At 36.1% G+C, this 20674-nt stretch overlaps 1 protein-coding gene across 6 annotated transcripts in view; it reads right to left on the minus strand.

The window, feature by feature from the left end:
- The window catches only part of MPP7 (membrane palmitoylated protein 7), a 149842-nt gene that overhangs the window by 17809 nt on the left and 111359 nt on the right, over nt 1–20674 (minus strand). For 3 of the 6 annotated variants that reach the window (XM_032688215.1, XM_032688222.1, XM_032688230.1), the window contains 8 exons: nt 19622–19703; nt 18531–18616; nt 16698–16772; nt 15915–16111; nt 15332–15396; nt 6846–6866; nt 6734–6745; nt 5615–5656 (listed from right to left, as the gene is read on the minus strand). In XM_032688215.1, the coding sequence (XP_032544106.1) occupies nt 5615–5656; nt 6734–6745; nt 6846–6866; nt 15332–15396; nt 15915–16111; nt 16698–16772; nt 18531–18616; nt 19622–19703 (580 nt within the window). The remainder of the gene's footprint in view (nt 1–5614; nt 5657–6733; nt 6746–6845; nt 6867–15331; nt 15397–15914; nt 16112–16697; nt 16773–18530; nt 18617–19621; nt 19704–20674) is intronic. The other 3 variants (XM_032688236.1, XM_032688245.1, XM_032688253.1) reach the window with 3 other exon arrangements.

Consider the following 20674-nt stretch of genomic DNA (forward strand, 5'->3'; position numbering starts at 1 on the left):
TCATTCCCATGGATAACATGGGCTTCCTTGAATAAAACATTTGATATTTCAGTGACTGAACTTATTGTTCTAATGAAAATAGTAATATTGTCCTGTATATTAAGAAGGTTCAACAACAAGTTCAACTAGGACTTACACATTACAGAAGAGCTATTATATTAATTAAAAAGAACAAACGTGAGACAGAGCAGGTGTCCAGTATGGGTGACTTCTCTGTAGTGTGCTGGTGAAGACGCTCTGTAAAACTATTGACTATTAAAAACGTGTGATATGCTGATTGTTTCACCACTTTATGACTATTGCCAATTTGAAAGTTGTTTTTAACTGTTCCTCAAAGCCCATCTAATCAGCCCCATACAGAAACCCAAGAAAGCTTGCTTTTAAGGAGGGTTCAAAAACAAGGAAAATGTACAATTTGGAGAGGAAGGATGAGACTGTTTCAAATACATCCAACACTTTTATGATACTGCTGCAGCATTCCTGGAAACATGATTCTTCCTCTCTCACAGCTGCCATTATATGTCCTCTCATATGTGGCTTAACTTTACTGCGACCTTCAGAAGCTATTTTGTAAAGAACTGTTAATAAATATTTTTACTGAATGTCTGCATTTATAATTGCATTCTATGTTGGGCAACTATGACGGCACAAAAATATTAAACTGAACTGAAACAATATTGTATTTGCAAGAATAAAAGCATTTATGAAAAGGCAAAAAATATTCTGATAATGTTTGCATATTTTACAATTCAGAAAAGATGAAAAATAAACTTCATATATTTAAATGAACAATAGAGCATCATTAAAAATATAGTGAAAATTACTACAGGAAACCAACACCAATACTGATATGCAATAGAAAAAATAACATTTCTATAAAATGATTTATCTTAAAAGTGAATTTCTATAGAGAACAAAAGGAAAAAGCATTGCTTGCCCAGAACATTTGATAATATAAGCATTGACGAATATGGAAGGAGCTGCAGGCTACATTGTCTGAGGAATATGGATATCAGCAGAGATTAACCTCAGCTGCCAAGTATGCAGACTATAAAATAAAAGGGGAAAATTCTGTCACTAAAGCGACAGAGTATTCTGAACATTGAGAAGCTCACACCAGCTCACTGGTTACAGCTACATGACTAGAACCTTACTGAACATGCAAAGCCCTAAACTACTGCTGGAATGTAACAGATTTGGTGAAATAAGAGCAGCCTCTGGAAGGAAAATATTAAGAACAAATGTTCTCAAACTACTCTTCAGAACTTGTAACACTTCTCAACATAAAATAAAAATCGAAAATCATTACTAATAAACTTAATTAAGGCCCAACAACAATCCAAGAGAAACCATGTAGATCTCTAAGAATGAAATAAAAAAACTCTAGCAGAAAAGTGTGATTATTCTTTTAACCACTAGCAGCATACATTTGGTCATCTTAAAACAACATCCTTACACTTACATGGAGAAATACACTTGGGCCTCACACAGAAAACCAAACTGAAAACAAGCAATGTGTGAACCTGTTTCCCTTACAGTATTTTAAAACAATGCTGATGTAAAACACAGTGATTATTTATATTTAATTACATAATTCTGAAGAAGTAGATTGCAACTACTGTGTTGTGCAAATTTAAATCCAAATATATTCATCAAAATAGAAAGGTAATTTCTCAAAGTCAGAGAAATTACACTAACAGGAAATAATATAATATAAATTCACCTATGGTTCATAAATTCACAAGTAAAGCTCCAGAATATTGTAAAGCACACATGCTTTTGTTAATTTTCATTCATTAAAGTGCTTCGGTACATTTCAAATTACATCTATTCTTCACTGAATTTAATCTTACATAATTTAGAGCAAACAAATGCTATTTAATTGTAAATGCATTTATGAGCAGCTTTTGTATTCATATTACTTACAAATGTAAGTTTGGTACCGTGGTCATTATCTAGGTTGGTATGAACACAGTATTTTTACTAGATATTTCTGGATTTTTTTTCCCCCCAAATATTGGGATTTTTTTATACTGGCTCGTATACTGAGTATTTCTATTGTTACACAGGAACTGCACAAACACAGAGCAGACTTCTTACTCTGTTTGCTTCTGGACTGATTCCCAGCTTGCACATTTAGACAGGGTTAATAAAAATTTAGATTATGTCTGGAGTTTTAAGGCGAAATTGAGAATAGTAAACAGATGATATTCATCTATATTTACTGTATGTTCATAAAGGTTCAAGTAATGTAACTAGAATTTAAGCTTGGCAAAGACAAACTCCTAACATTCTCCCCAGCAATTCCTCAGGAAATTACAGCAGAAACATACCATACTATACTGTGACTTAAATATTAGAATTTGGTGAAAAATCATTAAATTTATCCTAGTCCCTTTAGAGGAGAGGGTTCAAATTCAAAGCAGCATAACCCTGGACATAACAGATCTGGACTCCAAATGGTAAAGACATTTTGCTTTCTGAACATTGTCTCTTTTACTCTTCATGACCACCTCGTATGTGCCTAAAGCACACATGCTTGCTGAGAAGGTCCTATCTTCACAGAATAATCTGGTTAACAGACTGAAATGCCAGAGCCATCTATCTATATCTATATCTATATCTATATCTATATCTATATCTATATCTATATCTATATCTATATCTATATCTATATCTACATCTACATCTACATCTATATCTATATCTAATCTATATCATCTATATCTATGTCTATATCTCTATATCTACCTATCTATATCTATATACAGAGCCCTGAACCCCTAACGAGCCACAAGATCAACTGAAAATTCATTAATTGATACTAGAATTATTGTAGTTCACTTGATTTGATTACATACTATCAAGAGCAGCATGAAACATGACTCAGTTATTCTGGCTTTTAGGAAGCTACTGATTTTAGAATTTTGAGATATGAATGATTTACCATACTTAGCTTACCTCACACTAACCAAGGTCAAGTCCCTCATCAGTGATTCAGTCTACCCTGAACTTGTGGTTCTGGTTCAAGCCCTTCAGCGACACTGTTTAAGGTTTTGGTTTCAGTGTAGTATGTTTAATCAAGGCTTTATGTTGTAATAATGATGAGATTTGCCTAGAAATTGTTAGTTTCTTAGTAATCCGGGAGTGCTGTAAGTGCCTATCATGTTTCAAGAGCGTACACATTCAGAAACATTCAGGTGGACATTCCCAATAAGTTTTTTTCTAGAATCGTATTTGTTTTTCCAGTCTCCCAAAAAGCAACAGGCAGGGGAAAAATATATCTTTGAAGGCCTTCACTACCCTTGGGATTGAAGGAATGTATTCTCAGATTAGTGGAAAAGAAAGAGGCCTTCCTAAGCAGGAAGATGGACTGCAGCAGTTAGATATGGTATTGGCTCCTCTTACCTAACAGAAAGTTTACAAAGTGTCTTTGCCTAGGATGCCTCTACCTCATAGACTATCCAAGTTTTAAACCTTGTACAGCACATAAGTAAGAGTTCTATGTCCTCTCTTCAGCTGGTCAACAAGTTTTTTCATATTATTACACTTCCAGCAGTGGAATTTGTCCAGCTCAGGAAGTTATTCCACAGCAGTTTGTTCTTTAAGAAAATACAACTGAAAAATTATTTAAGATAAAAGCAACTCTAAATATGTCTGGATAGGATTGGGCTCCTAATGATTTGTGAGATAAGACGACAATGGAGTGCATGAGACAGTTTGAATTACAAATCACTGTGTCCTGCTACCATATGGAAAAGAACAGTAACATCAACTCTCAAAAGCCTACCTACCTGATCTTAAGATATAATAATTTTTAATGACCAATTCTTAGTGAAGAGCTCCAAGGAACCTCTGATTTCTAAACTAAATAACTACTTTTTCAGAACCAGTGAATATATTTGTGTCCTTACCCCAAAACTGGTCATAACATTAGTTTTCATGTCTTCTAACTCTCCGACATCTCACTTCCAGCAGCACATACTCAGCATGAGAAGGCTGAAGGTACCACCTCTGGACTGATGGCAGCACATCACTATATGAAAGCTCTCAAGAGAGGAATCATTGCCAGAACTGTACAGCAACTCTCCAATACTTTCTGTAAAGTTTTGCCTAAGTGAACTACACCCCATCTTGATTTTTTGTTGTTTGCACGTAGGACAATAGTAGCTTCTTCCTCAAGACACCTCCTTCCTAGATGACTAGGTCTTTTTGGTAACAGTAGACCAAAATGTTTCCCTGAAAAAGGCTAGAGCACCATGAAAAGATGGATTCTGTTTGGATACCTGCATTCTCAAATAAAGCAGCATCCCGCTAAGATCTGATTGCAAACTCATGTATAGTCTCCTCCTAAGAATTCATGAAATCTGTATTTGCATACAGGAAGAAAAGACAGGGAGATGTCTTTCTTGTTTCAAAGAAATGATTTGATAAGGAAAATGCAATTCATTTGCAATCACATTCAAAGTATCATTTTCCAAACATACTCAATATCTCAATACAATTACAATTCAACAGTAATTTAGCTGATTAGTTAACAAAGGTAAGAAGTTTATTTTCAGCCTGATCAGATAACCATGAGTTCCACAAACATGTGATGAAATGATACCACGAAGGTTTTGTGGAAAGGTTAAAGTTCTTTCAATGATAAGGTTTGTGTGTGCCTGATGTTTTTTATATACCACATTTAAAACCACTGAAGTGCAATATGAAAACCATCTCTAATTTACACTTCTGGTCTAGGCTGTCTCAGTGAGCCCAGTGGCTTGGATGTACTAAAGTACTTTGACAAGTTTCTTCCCACTCCTCTTGTAGTAGGAGGATGAAAGTCTTGGGAAAAGGGCTGGTTGCCACAAAATCTGCTCCAGCCAGCCTTCAGCTGGCAGGAATTCTGGACAATTTCAACTAAAATATTTTTACATAGCTTTTAAAATGGCACAAATTAAAAAGCTGAAACATATCATGGAACATTCACCTTTTTAAATGTTACTGTTGTTTGAAATTTGGAATCTTGAAGCTGAAGCCAATGGACTTGTTCCCTTCCTCTTCCCTGCTCCCCGCAATGATACGTAGAGCTCAGTTTTAAAACTAAATTTAAGCTATTGAGTTATTATGACATTATATTTTGTAATGTGGAAAATGAATTGATGCCTGCGAATTGCTCTGTACTCTCACTGAATCCTCCCAAAATGGTTAGATAGACATGTACAAAGAAAAAATGTGTAAGCAAAACTTGAATAAAACCTTGAAAGAGTCTTTAAAGAATAACTCAAACTTTTCATGATACAGTAACCTTTTAGTTTTATTAAACACATTGCTTGCTTGAGGTACTTTAAGAGTAAATATTTTCCCCAAATTTATATATTTATCTTGACTTTAAAATCAAACCAGTATTTTAGTATCCTATGTTTAACCAGATAAAGGCATACGCTACATAAACCCTTTATGTCAAATCCAATGAGCCATGTTTAAAACCTTAATATTCATGCATTTTTCATGCAGAGTAAGGACATTTGTATGCAGATTACCCCCAAAAGCAAAGTGGACACAGTAGTTCCAGGGAAAAGAAGCTGAAAGAAAGGAACAAGATTGTCTTTTGTAACCAACTGCTCACCTAAATAGGATCCACTGTTGTGACCAGCACATTCAGCATCTTCTGGACGAAGGGTAAAAGCATACAGAATAAGAGCCAAGAAATAAAGCAGAATAGTTAGAAGCCCAGCAAAAAATACAGAAGAAATTACTTTAAAAATGACAACTGTACAAAGCATAGCATTAAAAAGCCTTCAATAAGCCATTTTCTTAAAAACATAAAACAATATTCATTGTTTTATATTTCAGCTGGAAATATTCTTGGATTTTGCAGCATGCACACTGATCTTTTTACCTTCTCAAGCAAAAGTTGTGATGACAACAAACATTCTAAAAAGGATTCTAACACTGTATTATGCACATTTTATCAGTTAATAGAAAATATGCCAGTTGAAAGAAAGCAAAACGATCTGATGTAAATCAAGCTTTTTTGTAAATTATACATTATCAGACTTTAGCTTTAAGTTTTGGCTCACTGGATTAGACAGAAAGGTTTTTGATCAAAAACACATCCTCTCATTTGATATAAAATAGCTATAATGTATATTTTTACATGCCAGAGGCCCTTTGATCAAAAATATGAGCTACAATTTCTAATGCCTTTATAAACAAAAGCCTCTTAAGTAAAAAAAAAAATACAAGAGATCAGCTGCTATTACTTTAACATATGCTGCAAGCACAACAGTAACCAGCTACACTCATAGGGAAGACAGTAACGATGATACCACACAGACGAGCTTTCTACCATCTCAGAGAAACAGTTTGTCAGTATTAATTAGAAATGCAAGACCTCTCAATGGCCATGTAATTAAGTCAGAACCATCTCTTTTCATCCCAGCCCACCCAAGTGTTGCTAATATTATTTAATCATACTACTTTTCTATGCATATCTTGCAGAAGTTCAAGAGAGAGAAAGCAGTTTAAAACAATAGTTCAAATTACTGATTATTACATGAAGCAACCAGGAATATTCTGATATTTTTATCTACTTAAAAACATGATTCAATGTACTTGGTGGCAATCTAAAAGCATTATATGTATAACATCTCTTAGAAACACTGGACTATATTCAATTTAATTCTAAACACATGTTCTCTAAATAAAGTTATTGGGCTATGCAGGGAAACTTTTGTACATGTACCTTCAATTTCCTCTGAGAAGCACAAAGGAAAAATAGGAAAGGAAATCATTAAATGGAGTGAAAATATAACTCAAGAAAGAAAAGTTAAATCGAAGAAGAAAAATGCACCTACCACACTCAACCGCTTCCTCATCTTAGAACAGCCAAAAAAACAAAGTATTATTGTTTAATACTTCATAAATAGGAAAAAATTCAGCTATGTAAGCTACTCTCAAATCCTCTTGACAGCACCTATTATATTGAGGCATATACCAACATACCAGTACTGAGTTTAACTTACATGTTTAACTACACTCAGTTAGAAAAGAACCTAAAAAGGCATTGAAATACTATGTGCACTTTAAATTTCCTATATGAGATTCTTCCACTATTCATTTGGTAGCAATGACCTTACCCAGTTGTCATGATAGATCTCTTGGTATTAAATACAAAGTTTGTTAATTCTGATTAATCAGTCTTAGCCTAGAATTTCTAAGAATCACTACCATGAACGTGATCTCAGTATTTTTCTGCACTTACAGTGACAGCTGGTACTGCCCTTGGAGATGGATTTCGGAGAGGTTTTTTGGCTTTGGTGCTTTTTTTTTAAATTTTATTTTGAAAATCTACAATTGTAGCTGGAAACATGCTGAAAGAATTTACATACTCTCGTAATTTTTTCTCTGACAATGTCCTAATATAATAGATCTACTTAAGTCTTTCTGCTTACTTATCTGCTGATATTGAGAGTAGATGTAGTAGTACATCCTTGGGCTTTTACAGAAAAGCAAGATAAATATAATGAATACTAAGGTCCAGATTTATACAGAGATTTTACAATCTACATGTCATTGAAATTTCCTTTAGAATCTGGATAAATATGCCTCAAACGCAAATATTTCAAAGACTTTCCATAAAGCTTGTCTTTCCTCAGAATGACAATATGGAAGAGGTCTTCTCATTTCATGTCATGAAATGGATAAAAGAGTCTCTTCAGCCATGGGAAAAACACTGTTTTGTAGAGTCATTTCTTGGTACCTTTTTTCTTGAGGAGTTACATTGTAAAATAGTATTTTGGAAGACTTTGCTGAATTAAAGTTTATTTTTACACTCAAGATGACCATATGATTTAAGCAGGCTGGGAAGTCCTCTGAGGTGAACACTGCTTGGTTGACCACATCTAGTGCATTAAAAGAGTGACAACAGCTTTGTGACTTGAGAATGAAAGCGTTGGATTCATTTTCCTCTCTTGACTTAAAAGCTCCCCGTTCTTGACAAATGCCCTAAATCTGGATCTAGGGTGGCAGGCTGGCTTTCTAGTACTACTCCCCTTCTCCTTCTCTGTGCTGAGAGACCTCTTATGTATCCCGATATGTACAAGTTTTTCTGTATTTCCATTTCCATGACTTTCAATAGATTGCACCTTATCTCCTGAAAACAAGTCGCTAATACTCAAAACCAGTTCACATAAACAGATTTTAAAAGTCTCCTGAATTGAACACAAAAAATTGGACCAGAAGAAAAATAGATCCATATGTACAGATATACACATGCACAGAGGTCTGTACAGGTATACACTCACTCAACCCTGACCACTGCAGACTCAGAGGAGTCCTGCAGGTGTGGTGGATGGTGGAGTTACAGCAGCAGGGCTCAGAACAGCTGAAGGGAACTCAGGCTCCTGAGTTGGCCCCTGCTGGGAAAGGGAATGCTCTTATCCATATGGGAATGTTAGGATTCCAAAGGGAGCCAGCTGACCGCAGAGAGCAGAAGCCAAAATGTCTACAAGCTGAGGTTTAATGATGAGATAAAGTGAAGGAGTTCTGAACTTTTTGTATTTTGTTAAAAATCTTCCTTCTTAATACTCCTCTTGGCTTTCTTGGGCTACTCTCAAGGTTGACAATAACAGTCTGTAATGAAAAGATGTTGGAAAGCAGTGGGTTCTCATAGCTTAATGCAGCCATGAACAGTCATCAGCATGTATCTCCCAGCTTGAACTTTTTACAAGGAACTCTACCAGGGCTATTGTGTGTCCCTAGTAAAGTCAGAGATTATTTGCCAGGAAACTTTGTATTGTGATTCACCATGAACTAATACAGCTCTGTGCACCTGAAGCAGTTGTACACATGCAGCGTGTGCCCAAAGTTCCAAAGTTTAGAAACATGAAAAACTGGGACCAATACAGTTTCACTTAATTGAAGGGGGGTGAGAAAGGAAATAGAGGTCTAGAAGAGACAAATATGAGACTAAAAGAGGTCAAAGACCAAAGAGGAGGAAATATGATGGGAAGTAGGAAAACAAAAGCAATGACAAAGTGAAAAAAACTCAAAACATAAGGCAACATGGAACAAATAAAACAGTGAGAAAAGAAGAAATACAGTCAATTAAATGTATTGTGGTAAGAAGGGAGAGGAAGCTCCAAAGAAAATAGTCATGGAACAGGTTTATGAAACAACAACAAAGCTGTAACAAGACATAAATGGGAAAAAAGAAATAGGAAACACAAGTGCAATGGAAACTTAGGAAGTAGGTGTTTTTATTCATTTTAGAAAGGTTTCAGCATAGCCAATATGCCAAACTATAACAATGAAAACCAGTATCACACACACTTGTCTGTTTTGGTATGTATTTTAACTGAAATATAATCAAGATTTGGTTTTGGGGGCCTCACCTAAATTATACTACTTATGAAGCTCAAAACCAGGGCCATTTCCAGGAACATTCTCAACTCCTTGGAACAGTCCAGCACCAGATTAAGAGTTTTAGCTTTTGTTGACTTTCTTTCAACAAAATTTCCATCAAAGAATTTTACTTAAATGTTTCTCAGTCTAAAATTAGATCCAGCAGCTCTATTCTAGTTTCTTATCAAAAACGTTACATTATCCCTTAAATTATACTTCACTTTAGTAAGCAAAAAACTGTGATGTAGAATGATCTGCATTACAGTGAATAAACACTCATGATTCTTTAGTGATGAACAGCCCCACATAGCAATCAACATTTATACTGTTTTGCAGGTTTTTATCTTAAAGAGATTTGTAGACTGACCAATACATGTATGTTCATGCTATAGGAAATTTAAGATGATCTAATTTAATCCTCTCATAAAACCATCAGATAACAGTATCTCTACAAAGACAATTTTGAAAATGAAGAAGGATAGTCTCGCAGTGAAGGACAGAGCAAGAGTTTATGAGATCCATTTCCACTTCTGTCTCATGTGACCTTGACTCAAATGTCATCCAGCTTCAGGTATCCTCAATTTCTCTGTCATAGCAGGAAGTCAATATTTGTAAGGACAGGAGACTTTCTGAACAAAAAAGTTAATGTGCTAATTTAACTCTTCAGGTCTGGTTTATTTTTTGTTTTCACTCGTAACTACCTGCAGGTGGGCAATCAAGTTTCAAATGTGAACACATAAAAATACTGAGAAGAAAGGCAGAGTTAAGATTGTGCAGCAATTATAACAAGCAAAAGAGTCCTACTATACATTTATCCTAAATGTTTGGTCTTCAAATACAAGTGGTACAAAGCATTTATTCTTTTAGCCTGTTTAAATTCTTTTGTTGGCAGAACACAATCTTCAATTCACAAGACACTCAACTATGGATAAACTGGGTTACATCTTGTTTGAATGAACACCATTTGGCTGCAGTTAAGTCTTTCCTCTTGCTCATACAATGCCAATCACATATGGTAAATCAAAATTGAAAGTAAAATGGGTTTTAAGCCTTAGAAAAACTATATGATGACGGCTTTGCCACAGTTAAGTATTTACATTTAGCCTTAAATATATAAAACAAACGTATTTTCATGGCAAAGACATCTCAGAACAGCTCTGTCGTATATGCTGCATACATATGCATATTTATATTACACAATATACACAGAGTACGGATATACATATACACAGATGTATGCACTGCACAAGCTAAAAGAAGTTACAGGCTACGCTAGTATAAAATATAAAGTTACCAGTAATTTTCATACCAGAGACAACACATACATAACAGAAGAATAAACACAGTAACCGCTGTGAAAGCAAAATTATGCTGAAGGAATATAATGTCTTGGCCAATTATTGTAGTTTATGACAACTGCAGAATAGTACATTATTTGGTTGTTATTCAAAGGAATTTTTTTTCTCAAAAAACCAGATGATCACTTTTGTCTACAAATTAAAGTAAGCTACACATGCAGGAATAACCAAGCCTGTTGGCAATGACTGTTACAGTCAGAGCATGAGTAGTCTTTGTATTCAAGTTAACAAACTGGGAGCTATTAAACAAATGAATTTTTCCCTGTACTGAGTCTCCTATCACTCCAACTTAGCCATCATGCAGCGACAGGAGAACCCACAGAGACAACTCTGGCTACAAAGTTGTGTCATCCAAGCTAAGTGACCTCCTAAATGCAGGAACGCTGTTAAGTATTATTGAGGAGTACCAGGTGAGCAGGTTTCTGCGGAGCTGGCATTCAGCAGTGGCTCACAAGCTCAGATGCACAGAAGCTGACTGCATGCAGGCAGACACAGCGACCATACCTCCTTCTGTCCCTCAGCTCCCTCACACCTGGTCAGGTGTACTGCACATCCACCATCTCAGCACCTCAAGGGTCAGTCACTCACACAATCCCATGCATCTCTGTTCCTTTACTTTCATTGCATTTTCCCATTTTCTCTTTTATGCTTGCTTGTTCTTATAACTTTTTCCCCCAGCATAATTTTCCTCACAGTTTTAATGCACAGTGCTGCTTTTTGCTGAACAGTCATTGCTGTTAAGTATTGGAAAAGAATGCTAAAAATGCTTCAGAGGTTTGTTATCCCTCCATCATTTGTGCACTAACCCTGAGCCTGGGAATTTACATATGAATCTTAGCAGCAGGTCAGAACATCTAACTGCCACTTATCTCATGCTTTTAAAACTTATCAAATACAATTCATCCCTTTTTCCTTTGTTTTTTCTTATTCCTACTTTTTCTGCATCTTCCTCTCAATGTAAAACCATCTCTTGTCAGTGCAGGCTCCATCTATATAATCAGTTTCCTTCAACCTTACTCCCAGATACCATCAAACTGTGCAACTTCCCCGTTTGCAAATGAAAAAGTGTGATTTCACTTACCTTTCAATATGGAGTGTACACTGTTCTGCCCCCTCCTTCAGTGTACATGACATGTTAAATGTTTTTCACTTTAGTGGGTACAATGTGACAATGATTCTGTTTTATCTTTTGAGAAAAGGGCTAAATGCTGGGAGAGATATGTGTATTTACAGATAGACACAGCTGACCTGGCTATGAAAGTGAAAATAAGATTTGGCATTTCCATTATAAACTCATCCTTTTAATAACTTAAAACTAGGTTATATTTCTGGGGGTTTTTTCAGTGCAAATAACTCTTGTTGTAAAAGTTGTATGGAAAGTATTCTCTCCTTCCTCAGTAAGTGTATGCATATGAGCACCACCAAAAAAGCCCACCTTTATTTTGCTTCCAAATTTATGATATACAAATATGTGTACTATTAGCAACTCTACACAACATGCACTGCTATGCTGAAAAGAGTAAAAAATTCAAAATAGGAAACAAAAAGAAGGCTTCTCAAAAGTAATCCAATCTTACAGGTTCTGAAACATATTTAATTATCAAAGCAAATCCTGATAGATGTTAATGTTACTTTAAATACAGTTGTTGACTATGTTTCAGAGAGGTCTTTCTCTAGATAAATGCAACAGTCCTTTCCAGTTCCAGAACTGGCTTAAGAAGAGAGGATAAAAAGAAGTTGTAGAACACTTCTCATATGTTATATGATTTTGACTAATTTTTAGATTAATTTTCAAGTATAAAGACACTACTACCCTGGAAGCCCACCTAAGAAACCAGAGCTGATTCACATTTTTTGGGTATCCAAGAAAATAGAATATTTTATCTTGATTCTCCTTATTAAAAATAAAGGTATGTGCCCAGGTTTCCTCCTCGTTACAAAACATGGGAACTGTGTAATGAGTTGACTAAGCAGAGCAGGCCAACATCCACTGCTAAATATCATGTCTCAAGAAAGCTTCCTAGTGCAACTCTCAGTCCTGTCAGGAAAAGGACTTCTATTAGCAGCTCTGTTGAAGTCAACAAGTTTTTGTTGTTTTTGGAAGCCATAAAAACATCAGCTGGCGAATTGCCCTTTCCTTTCAAATTACTAAGGAAATTCAGGTCACTTGATTGGATGGGATCAACTGCAATAGCAAGCAGCCTCTCAACACACAGCTGGTTCAGGATGATCTACAGACATGTTTCCCTACACAATTACCCTTCCAAACCCTGGAGAACCCTACACAAGCTGAAGGCCTGCAGTACAGGATTAAAAAAGGATCTGATAAAATCAAGCATCACCAATTTCCCACCTTCGTATACGGGGAAATAATCATTGGGCCATACGGCACGTTACAGAAAAGGGCTAAAAACCCCAATCTGCCCCAGCAGGCCTTTCCAATGTTACCTTCCTTACACGTTTGCAATACTGGCAGAATGCTGTTTGTTCAGCTGAGCAATGCACAATTTTGCAGCATCTCCCAGTTTTGGCAAGGTGACTGCAAGTACAGACACGGCCTCCACATCTCACAGCTTCACTGCTGCCCTTGGTAACATCAAAAAGCTGACTAACTTTAGAAAGAGCACAAAGGCACGGAGTTTCCCGGCTTATGTGCAACATTCCTGAAAATCCAAGCAAGTGGAAGGTTTTCCTCAGAGCAACTCGAGCAACATCCGAGTCACAAAATCTTTTCTAGAGCCGAATTCTGATCTTAAAAATGCCTTCTCTATGAAGGATCTGAATTCCCTCCCAGCACTAAAAACATGTTTAGTCTTTGAACAAAGGGATGAACCTTTACTCAGAACAGTACTTCCTCTCTTCCCATGGAAATCTGACAGATGTAGCAGCAGACCGTCTTAAGAAATGGGAAGAGGAAGAATGACAAACCTACATTACTCTGCAGTCTTTCCTCCTTCAAGAGGCACCACTGATTTCTACATGGCATTTAGCTGGAACTTGCTTTGTTCAAAGTTCCAAAACAGAGCAATAATAGGCATACTGCTTGACCCTAACGTTCTGTCGTGTTTTAAAGGAAAGGGGAGGAAGAGACAAACTCTTCTCCCCCATTTAAGCTTGTTAAGGCAAAGTCAGTGGAAACAGCAGAGACAACAGCAGACATCGTACTGTGGGTCTTCTTTGGGTTGTAATTTTGGCAATTCCCAATCAAGTTGGGAGGGTGAGATGCATCTTGTAAAACCTTTCACTTGAAGGTCACTAGAAAGATGCAGTCCATTACAAAAGAATTCATGCAGTGTTGCTGCAGCAGCTGATTTACCTCTTCAAAAGCACCAGTGCCACCTTAATTGAAGGCTCTTGTTGAGGATATTATCCAGATTCAAGAACAGTGGGCAGAGAGAAATAGCTATACCCTGGGATCAGACACTTTTCCAAAACTGGGGCAGAGCAACTTGACCTAGAACCTAGAAAAACAACAGATTTACTACAAGCTGGAGGAGCTCCTCTTTGTTTCTAAGGTCTATGTATATTAGAAAAGCTATAGTGCAACTATAAAGTCAGTTACTGTAATTACAAAGCTAATCAAGGCCTTTGGAGTTAACAGTAGCATTAGGGCACAAAATCAAACAGTGAAATGGAATAAAAGAGAGAAAATGCAGATTATTAGAAAAATAACAGTAATTGTCAAGCTTCAGAACACAACAGCCATAGCAAGAAGTTAGGAAAACTGCAGCAGAAACCTTGTTGAGGAGTTTTAAAGTTAAAAGTATTTAGTTTTGCACTTAGTGTGCCAGCATCCACTGTTTGCCTTAGTATCCATACTTTTTGTTTCAATGTTTGTATTTAAGATTTAGATCCTACTGAAGCGTGATAGTTTCTTACATTGCTCACTTTGTTATGAGTCTGTACAACTGAAAGAAATAACAGGTCAAGTAAAATATGCAATAATACTTAAAACAGATGTTGATGTAAATTCCAGTCAAGAGAAAATATTTGTTTCAATGTATGCACTTTCTTAGAGCTTATTTTTCTTATATTGTGCAACTACTGTATCTAAAAGCAGAGACTATTAACAATTAATTTGTTTATAAACCACTAAGAACTGATTCTGTGAATGCATATCAATGAACTGGATGTCCTGACTTTTAAAAATTCTGCTGCTTCACAGACACAAAAAATCAGCAACTACATGGGGGAGAGAAGGAGAGACTATCAGATCTTTTATCTTACTCTCAATATAAATGTCTTTGTATTTATGCAGTCCAAAACATATAAACTGTTGAGCCAATTATGTACTATTTCAACAGGAAAAGAACACTCTTCAACCTTTGAAATACTATATATCAAAATATTAATTGGGCTCAGAGCTTCAAAACCAAGTCAGAGGGCTGGGGAAAAGCTGTTAGCTGCTTTTAAAGATTTTAATTTCAGCATTTGTATTTATTTTCCTACTGATACAATGTGACCAAGAAGCTATTGTGCCCAGGAGAAATGTATCCTGTAGTCACAGGGCTGAAACTAACTGCTACTTTTTAAGGTTAGATATCTGGAGTATTACTTCTATTCCAGGTTCACAGACTTACATGATTTTCTGTTGGAAATTTTCAGTGGCTGAATCTGCACTTCTGGTCTTCTTAGTGCAAATCTCCTATAAAATGGGAGGTGGTGGGGGAAAGACACAAATTCCTCAGTTTTCACTGTAAGTTTGGGATTTATAAACACTTAACATCATGAGACTACTGCAAAATATCCAGAAGATTTTATATGAAATTAACTTAAAACCATGCAATCTATTCACAATCTAAAAAAATTAAATCTTCAGCTCCAAATTTTTGTAAGCTCTCCAAAACCTGCTGCAGTTCTTATTCCTGCATAGCACATCAGTTTGAATACAGATACTGATGTGCTATTTTCCATATGGTTTTTCTTTCAATCTGGATCGGTGTTATCCTATCAGTTTTTGTCATTATTAACTCTAGCCAGAGAAATAAGGAAATCCAAAGTATTTCAGCATGTTTCCAAGTTCAGCTGTCTTGCTGCAAATGCACGTTTATCATACCCATGTAATCTATGAGCATTACACATGCCAGCTATGCTAAGCTAACAACTTAGCAAATCAGTCCCTTCTCAAAAAAAATAATGAAATTATGATTCTCAGTAGCTCACCTCTCCTGGAAATGCTTTGAAGGGATCAAGCCTGCTCTGGGATTGGCATCACCTTCATGTTTGGCCTGCCACCAGGTTGCATCATCCTGGCTCATGATCTGAAGGATATCTCCTTTTCTGAAAGCAAGTCCAGCTTCTTTACAAGGAATTGCTTTATCCTCATTAGGATCATAGTCAAATAGGGCTCTGATAAACATCTGAAACAAACCATGTTTTATCTTTAGAATCAAAATATTAAATGGAATCCAAAGATATCTCCCTTTTCTCTTTCTACTGTTCAAAACCATTAAACTAAAACCATGTAAACATTTACTGCTGTAAAACATCCTTATGGACGTCTAACATTAGAAGTTCATACGGAGAACATTCAATTCATTGCTTCTGCAACCGCCTCAATGGAGTAAAGGCTCTAAGGCAAGCAGGACTTTGCAGGTGCAGAGTGTGCCCATGTGAGGAACACAAGGGAAGGTACTTTGGAACCAAGATGCTATCCAGTGTCTTCTGCCTAGTGGACGATGGAAGAAAAGAAGTCCTTGGGAGCAAGCCAGGTCCTCGCAGAAGGTGGAGGATTACCTATGTCAACTTCACAGCTGTAGAGCTTGGGCTTAAGAACCATGTTACACCCACTCATAAATTCAGCTTTTGCCTAATGAATTGTACAGTGCTACACACTGTCACATTACAAAAATGGAGTCCAGAGGCATAAATCCCATTCTTGCTTCTGTCATCCAAGCAAACAATACATATCCTCAGCCTAACAGTTACTGAAATAGTTTTGCTTACCTTGCCTTCCTTCATTGGCATTTCTTCCTTCACACTGGGTATAATTTTAAATGTAATTGCTCCTTGAGACTGAGCCTGGTGAACATTTGAAAAGAAAATGCACTGAGAATTTAAAAGAAAACTTAAAAGATAAAGAAATTCAAATGAATTTAAAAATACTCAAATATAATGAATCTATCCTCTCCCAAGCATGATCCACAGAGTTTGACAACTTCACTAAACCAAACTTTGCCTCACGAAAGCGCTTGAAATGCTTGGCTTTATTTGTTTCATTGGTGGGCAGAGACGGACTGTTAAAAACTGGGGCCTGCATGGTTCAGAGGTCCCAGTTCTGCACTGAAGGCAGGGGAAAATGCTACAGTTAAAATGTATGCATATTAGAAGCAAGTGCTGGACTCCTGGCATAGTTTGGACATCCCTGGAAAAATTGAACTAACATTTCATTTTTCAAAATAAAAAAAGATAGAAAAATTCAAACAGGCTTGTGCCATATTTATCATAGAGAGCTATTGGGGGGGATTTATTCGCTTGGCAACTTTAAGAAACTAGAAAAGAAAAACATATTTGAATATATTACGTGTACTAAATGGAAAAAAAGCCCTCTACTATAAATCTTAAAACAAGTTAGCCATCATCAACCACCTCATCCATTCATCTTTCCTATATCCCACTTAAAGTGTGTCTGGCTGCATTTTACTTATTAACCACAATATATTCCCACTGCCTCAGTGACACTTTGCTATTGAAGGAAGTGCTAATCAGTTGGAGCCTCTGCTACTATTGCATGCAGCCGACAAGTTTCATAAAACTCGCCGAGTGCCACAGACAGCCAACGATTTAAGCAAAATGGAAACAGGCCTGTCCACTACCAAGCGAGACATAACTTCTGCCGGCATGTCTGCGCTCCCAGAGCTCACTGTTTGACAAGCAGCGGCCAAGTTCTTATTTCACCCGCCGTAGGACTGGAATCAATAATTTTGTTACTTCTGAAAGAAGCTCTAACTAGCTTTTGATGTTTTTTACTGTACCTCGAAGAGGTAAATGGGGAAATCGTTCACACCTTTTCTCGAGGTATTGTGTTTCTAGACATTTTTAAGTATTAATTTTTGCAGGAAAATATGGTTGTGTAGTGAACATGAAACCATATAATAAGTATGAATATCAGCAGGCTAACACTTGAAATGAATCATCTTGCTTACTGAACTGAAACTGTGAGACACTCCATTCGGCAGGAAAGTAAGCTATTTATGTATGCAGAAATGCCTACAGCATGAATAAAAGAGTTATCATGACCCTCATTAGTTTCTTTATGTAAAAATATTAAATATTTCTGAAAAAGTCTAAATTACTTAATTTGCAATAGTGTTTTCTAAGTCAGTAATGAGCCCCACTTTAGAGACTGTGCAGTTCCGAGGAGCGCAAACAGAATAATATATAGCTATATAATGCAAATAAATGCCAAATAAAATCTCAATAAACCAGTTATATAGTCTATCTAGTATATGTATTAGGAATTAACTGTCACACGGAGTTTGAATTCAACAGATCATGGTGGGCCTTAAAAACTGTAGATTATACACTGAAGTCTGCCACATTCTGCAACATATTTATAGCCATATAACTGTATTTAACTCTTCACAAGTAATCCATAATTGCATATATATGTAATGAGTAGGAAATCACTCTTCAGTAGAAGGTTTGTTAATGATGGCACTGGAAGTAAAGACATTATATTAGAATATGCTTTTTTTCCTAAGAAATAAAGTAGAAATCATAAGTCTAATTACTTTTTCTTCAGTCTCCTAAATTAATTTTAAAATGTTTGGTATTTACCAAAATGTGTATTATTTCTTCAGGTTTTTTATCATCTACAGGAATACCATTGACTTCCCTCAGTTCATCACCAACATGAATAAGACCTACAGAAGAAAAAGAGGAGTTGTGAAACTGTAGCTTTGTATTATACAAAATCTGCCATTAACATTCAGTTTGCTTCTCCCTTGTTCATACACTTTAAGCTCTAACTTAAAAGGAGGAATATATGGTAAATATAACAACAGCTACTGTCCTCCCAGGTAAGCTGGAGATGGTTGGTTTACTCACCTCCCTGTTTTTCTCCTAAAAATTAGTACCATTTTTCTACAACTTTTTGGACTTTTATGCAGAAGTTTCAAAAATGTCTGTGCCAATTCTTTTTCTTCTCATTCTACTTTCTTACTGCTACACAGCTGCAAGTACTGCAAAGATCACTTAGCTGTGAGTGCTAAATTGTGGCACAAATGCTTGCTAATCTATCTATCTATCTATCTATATCTATCTATCTATCTATCTTTACTCCAATACCCCATTTAAGAGTAAAACACAGCTGTCCTAGATTCTCTTCAGGGACAGAGGCACTTTAGTGTATAGTTCAGGACTTCTTGCAGACACCGATCATCCCAAACTAAACAATGGAAGTCAAGGATGTGCTGTTATTTTGAGAACTACCAGCTGAAACTCCAAGTGGATGTTCTAATATAAAATAATGCCAGCACCCTGAGTTTCTCCATCAGTAGGTTGTAACCTTGGCATATCCCATCACAGTGTGATTCTTGGGGTGTCTGGCACAGTGACAGGAGTTGGACTCGATGACCCTGATGGGTCCCTTCCAACTCAGCATATTCTATGATTTCTAAGTGGATGTCTTCAACTGGAACAAACCATGATATATCTTAAAAATCCCACTGTATCTGCTAACTCAAAGACACCTCATTGCAACTGAACTGGGGAAAAAATCAGCATGAATACCAGTATTGAAATATCATTTTGCAAAAGTGTCCAGAGCCGAAATACTTCTGTTTCTGATAGTATTTAATTGATGTATTTAATTCCTACCAAATATGCCATTTTATCTCATCTTGTTCAGATGAGCAGCAACACCTTACCACTTCTATCTGCAGCTCCTCCACGCATTATCCTGGCCACCACAATTGCACCAGTTTGTTCATCCCTTTTAATAGTAGCTCCCTTGGGTAAAAAAAAAAAAAAAAAAAAGTTGTTTGGTTAATCTCACCAAAATTTTAATATACTACACTAAAAACCATTTGCTATGTATAACTGTAAAAAGTTGACATTGTATTAGTAAGTGAATAAGCCAGGAATGATACTTGCTCATGAAAAGAACATACAAAATATGTTGCTTTATAACTATCCTCTTAAAATGTGCCTTCTTTTCCATTCAGAAGTAACACATGCATTCTGTGAGTACACAGTTTTAAAAAAAAAAAAAAGGAAAAATGATGGAAAAAGTTTGCTTTTCAACTTAATGTTAACTGCAGTGTACCTTACTTGAGTCTGCTGCTAAAATTGTATTAAACTACTGCTGAAAACGGATAAATAGTTATTCCTACATTAAAGCAGGCCACATTACAAACTATGGTACATAAAATGTATCTGTGTTCATAGCACTTTATGCTCAGAACTGTCCGTGCACCCACCGATCATCATTTTGCTTTACAATGTTATCAACAAACGAACATGAATTTGAGAAAAGCCGCTGTATGTTGGGGCTCACCTGGAACACTCACAGGACAGAAATGCAGAGGAGGGGAACATTTCCTGAATTAGTCATGACTGTTTTCATGCATTACACAAACACAGTGCAAGGCACTGAGATAAAAGAACATTGAGCAGTTAAAGTAGGTACTGTTCTATATTTGTTTAGATTAAACATGAATATCATGTTTATTACTTCTTCAATTTTTAAGTCTTTTAGGAACATAAAGCTGAAAAATGTACAAATGAGTAACAGGGTTGAGATTTCTCTAGAGTTAACAATTTTACTGACTGCAAATAAACTTCTTTCCCTTTCCCTCTCCATCAAAGATGGAAATACAGCACAAGTCATTAAGACAAAAAATGGGAGATCATTTATACTTTTTATATGCAAGTTTCATTTATTGCTAATAGAGAAAAATTAAAACAGTCACCATATAATA

Source organism: Chiroxiphia lanceolata, chromosome 1, assembly GCF_009829145.1.
Source record: "Chiroxiphia lanceolata isolate bChiLan1 chromosome 1, bChiLan1.pri, whole genome shotgun sequence".
In the NCBI taxonomy this organism is placed as follows: Eukaryota; Metazoa; Chordata; class Aves; order Passeriformes; family Pipridae; genus Chiroxiphia; species Chiroxiphia lanceolata.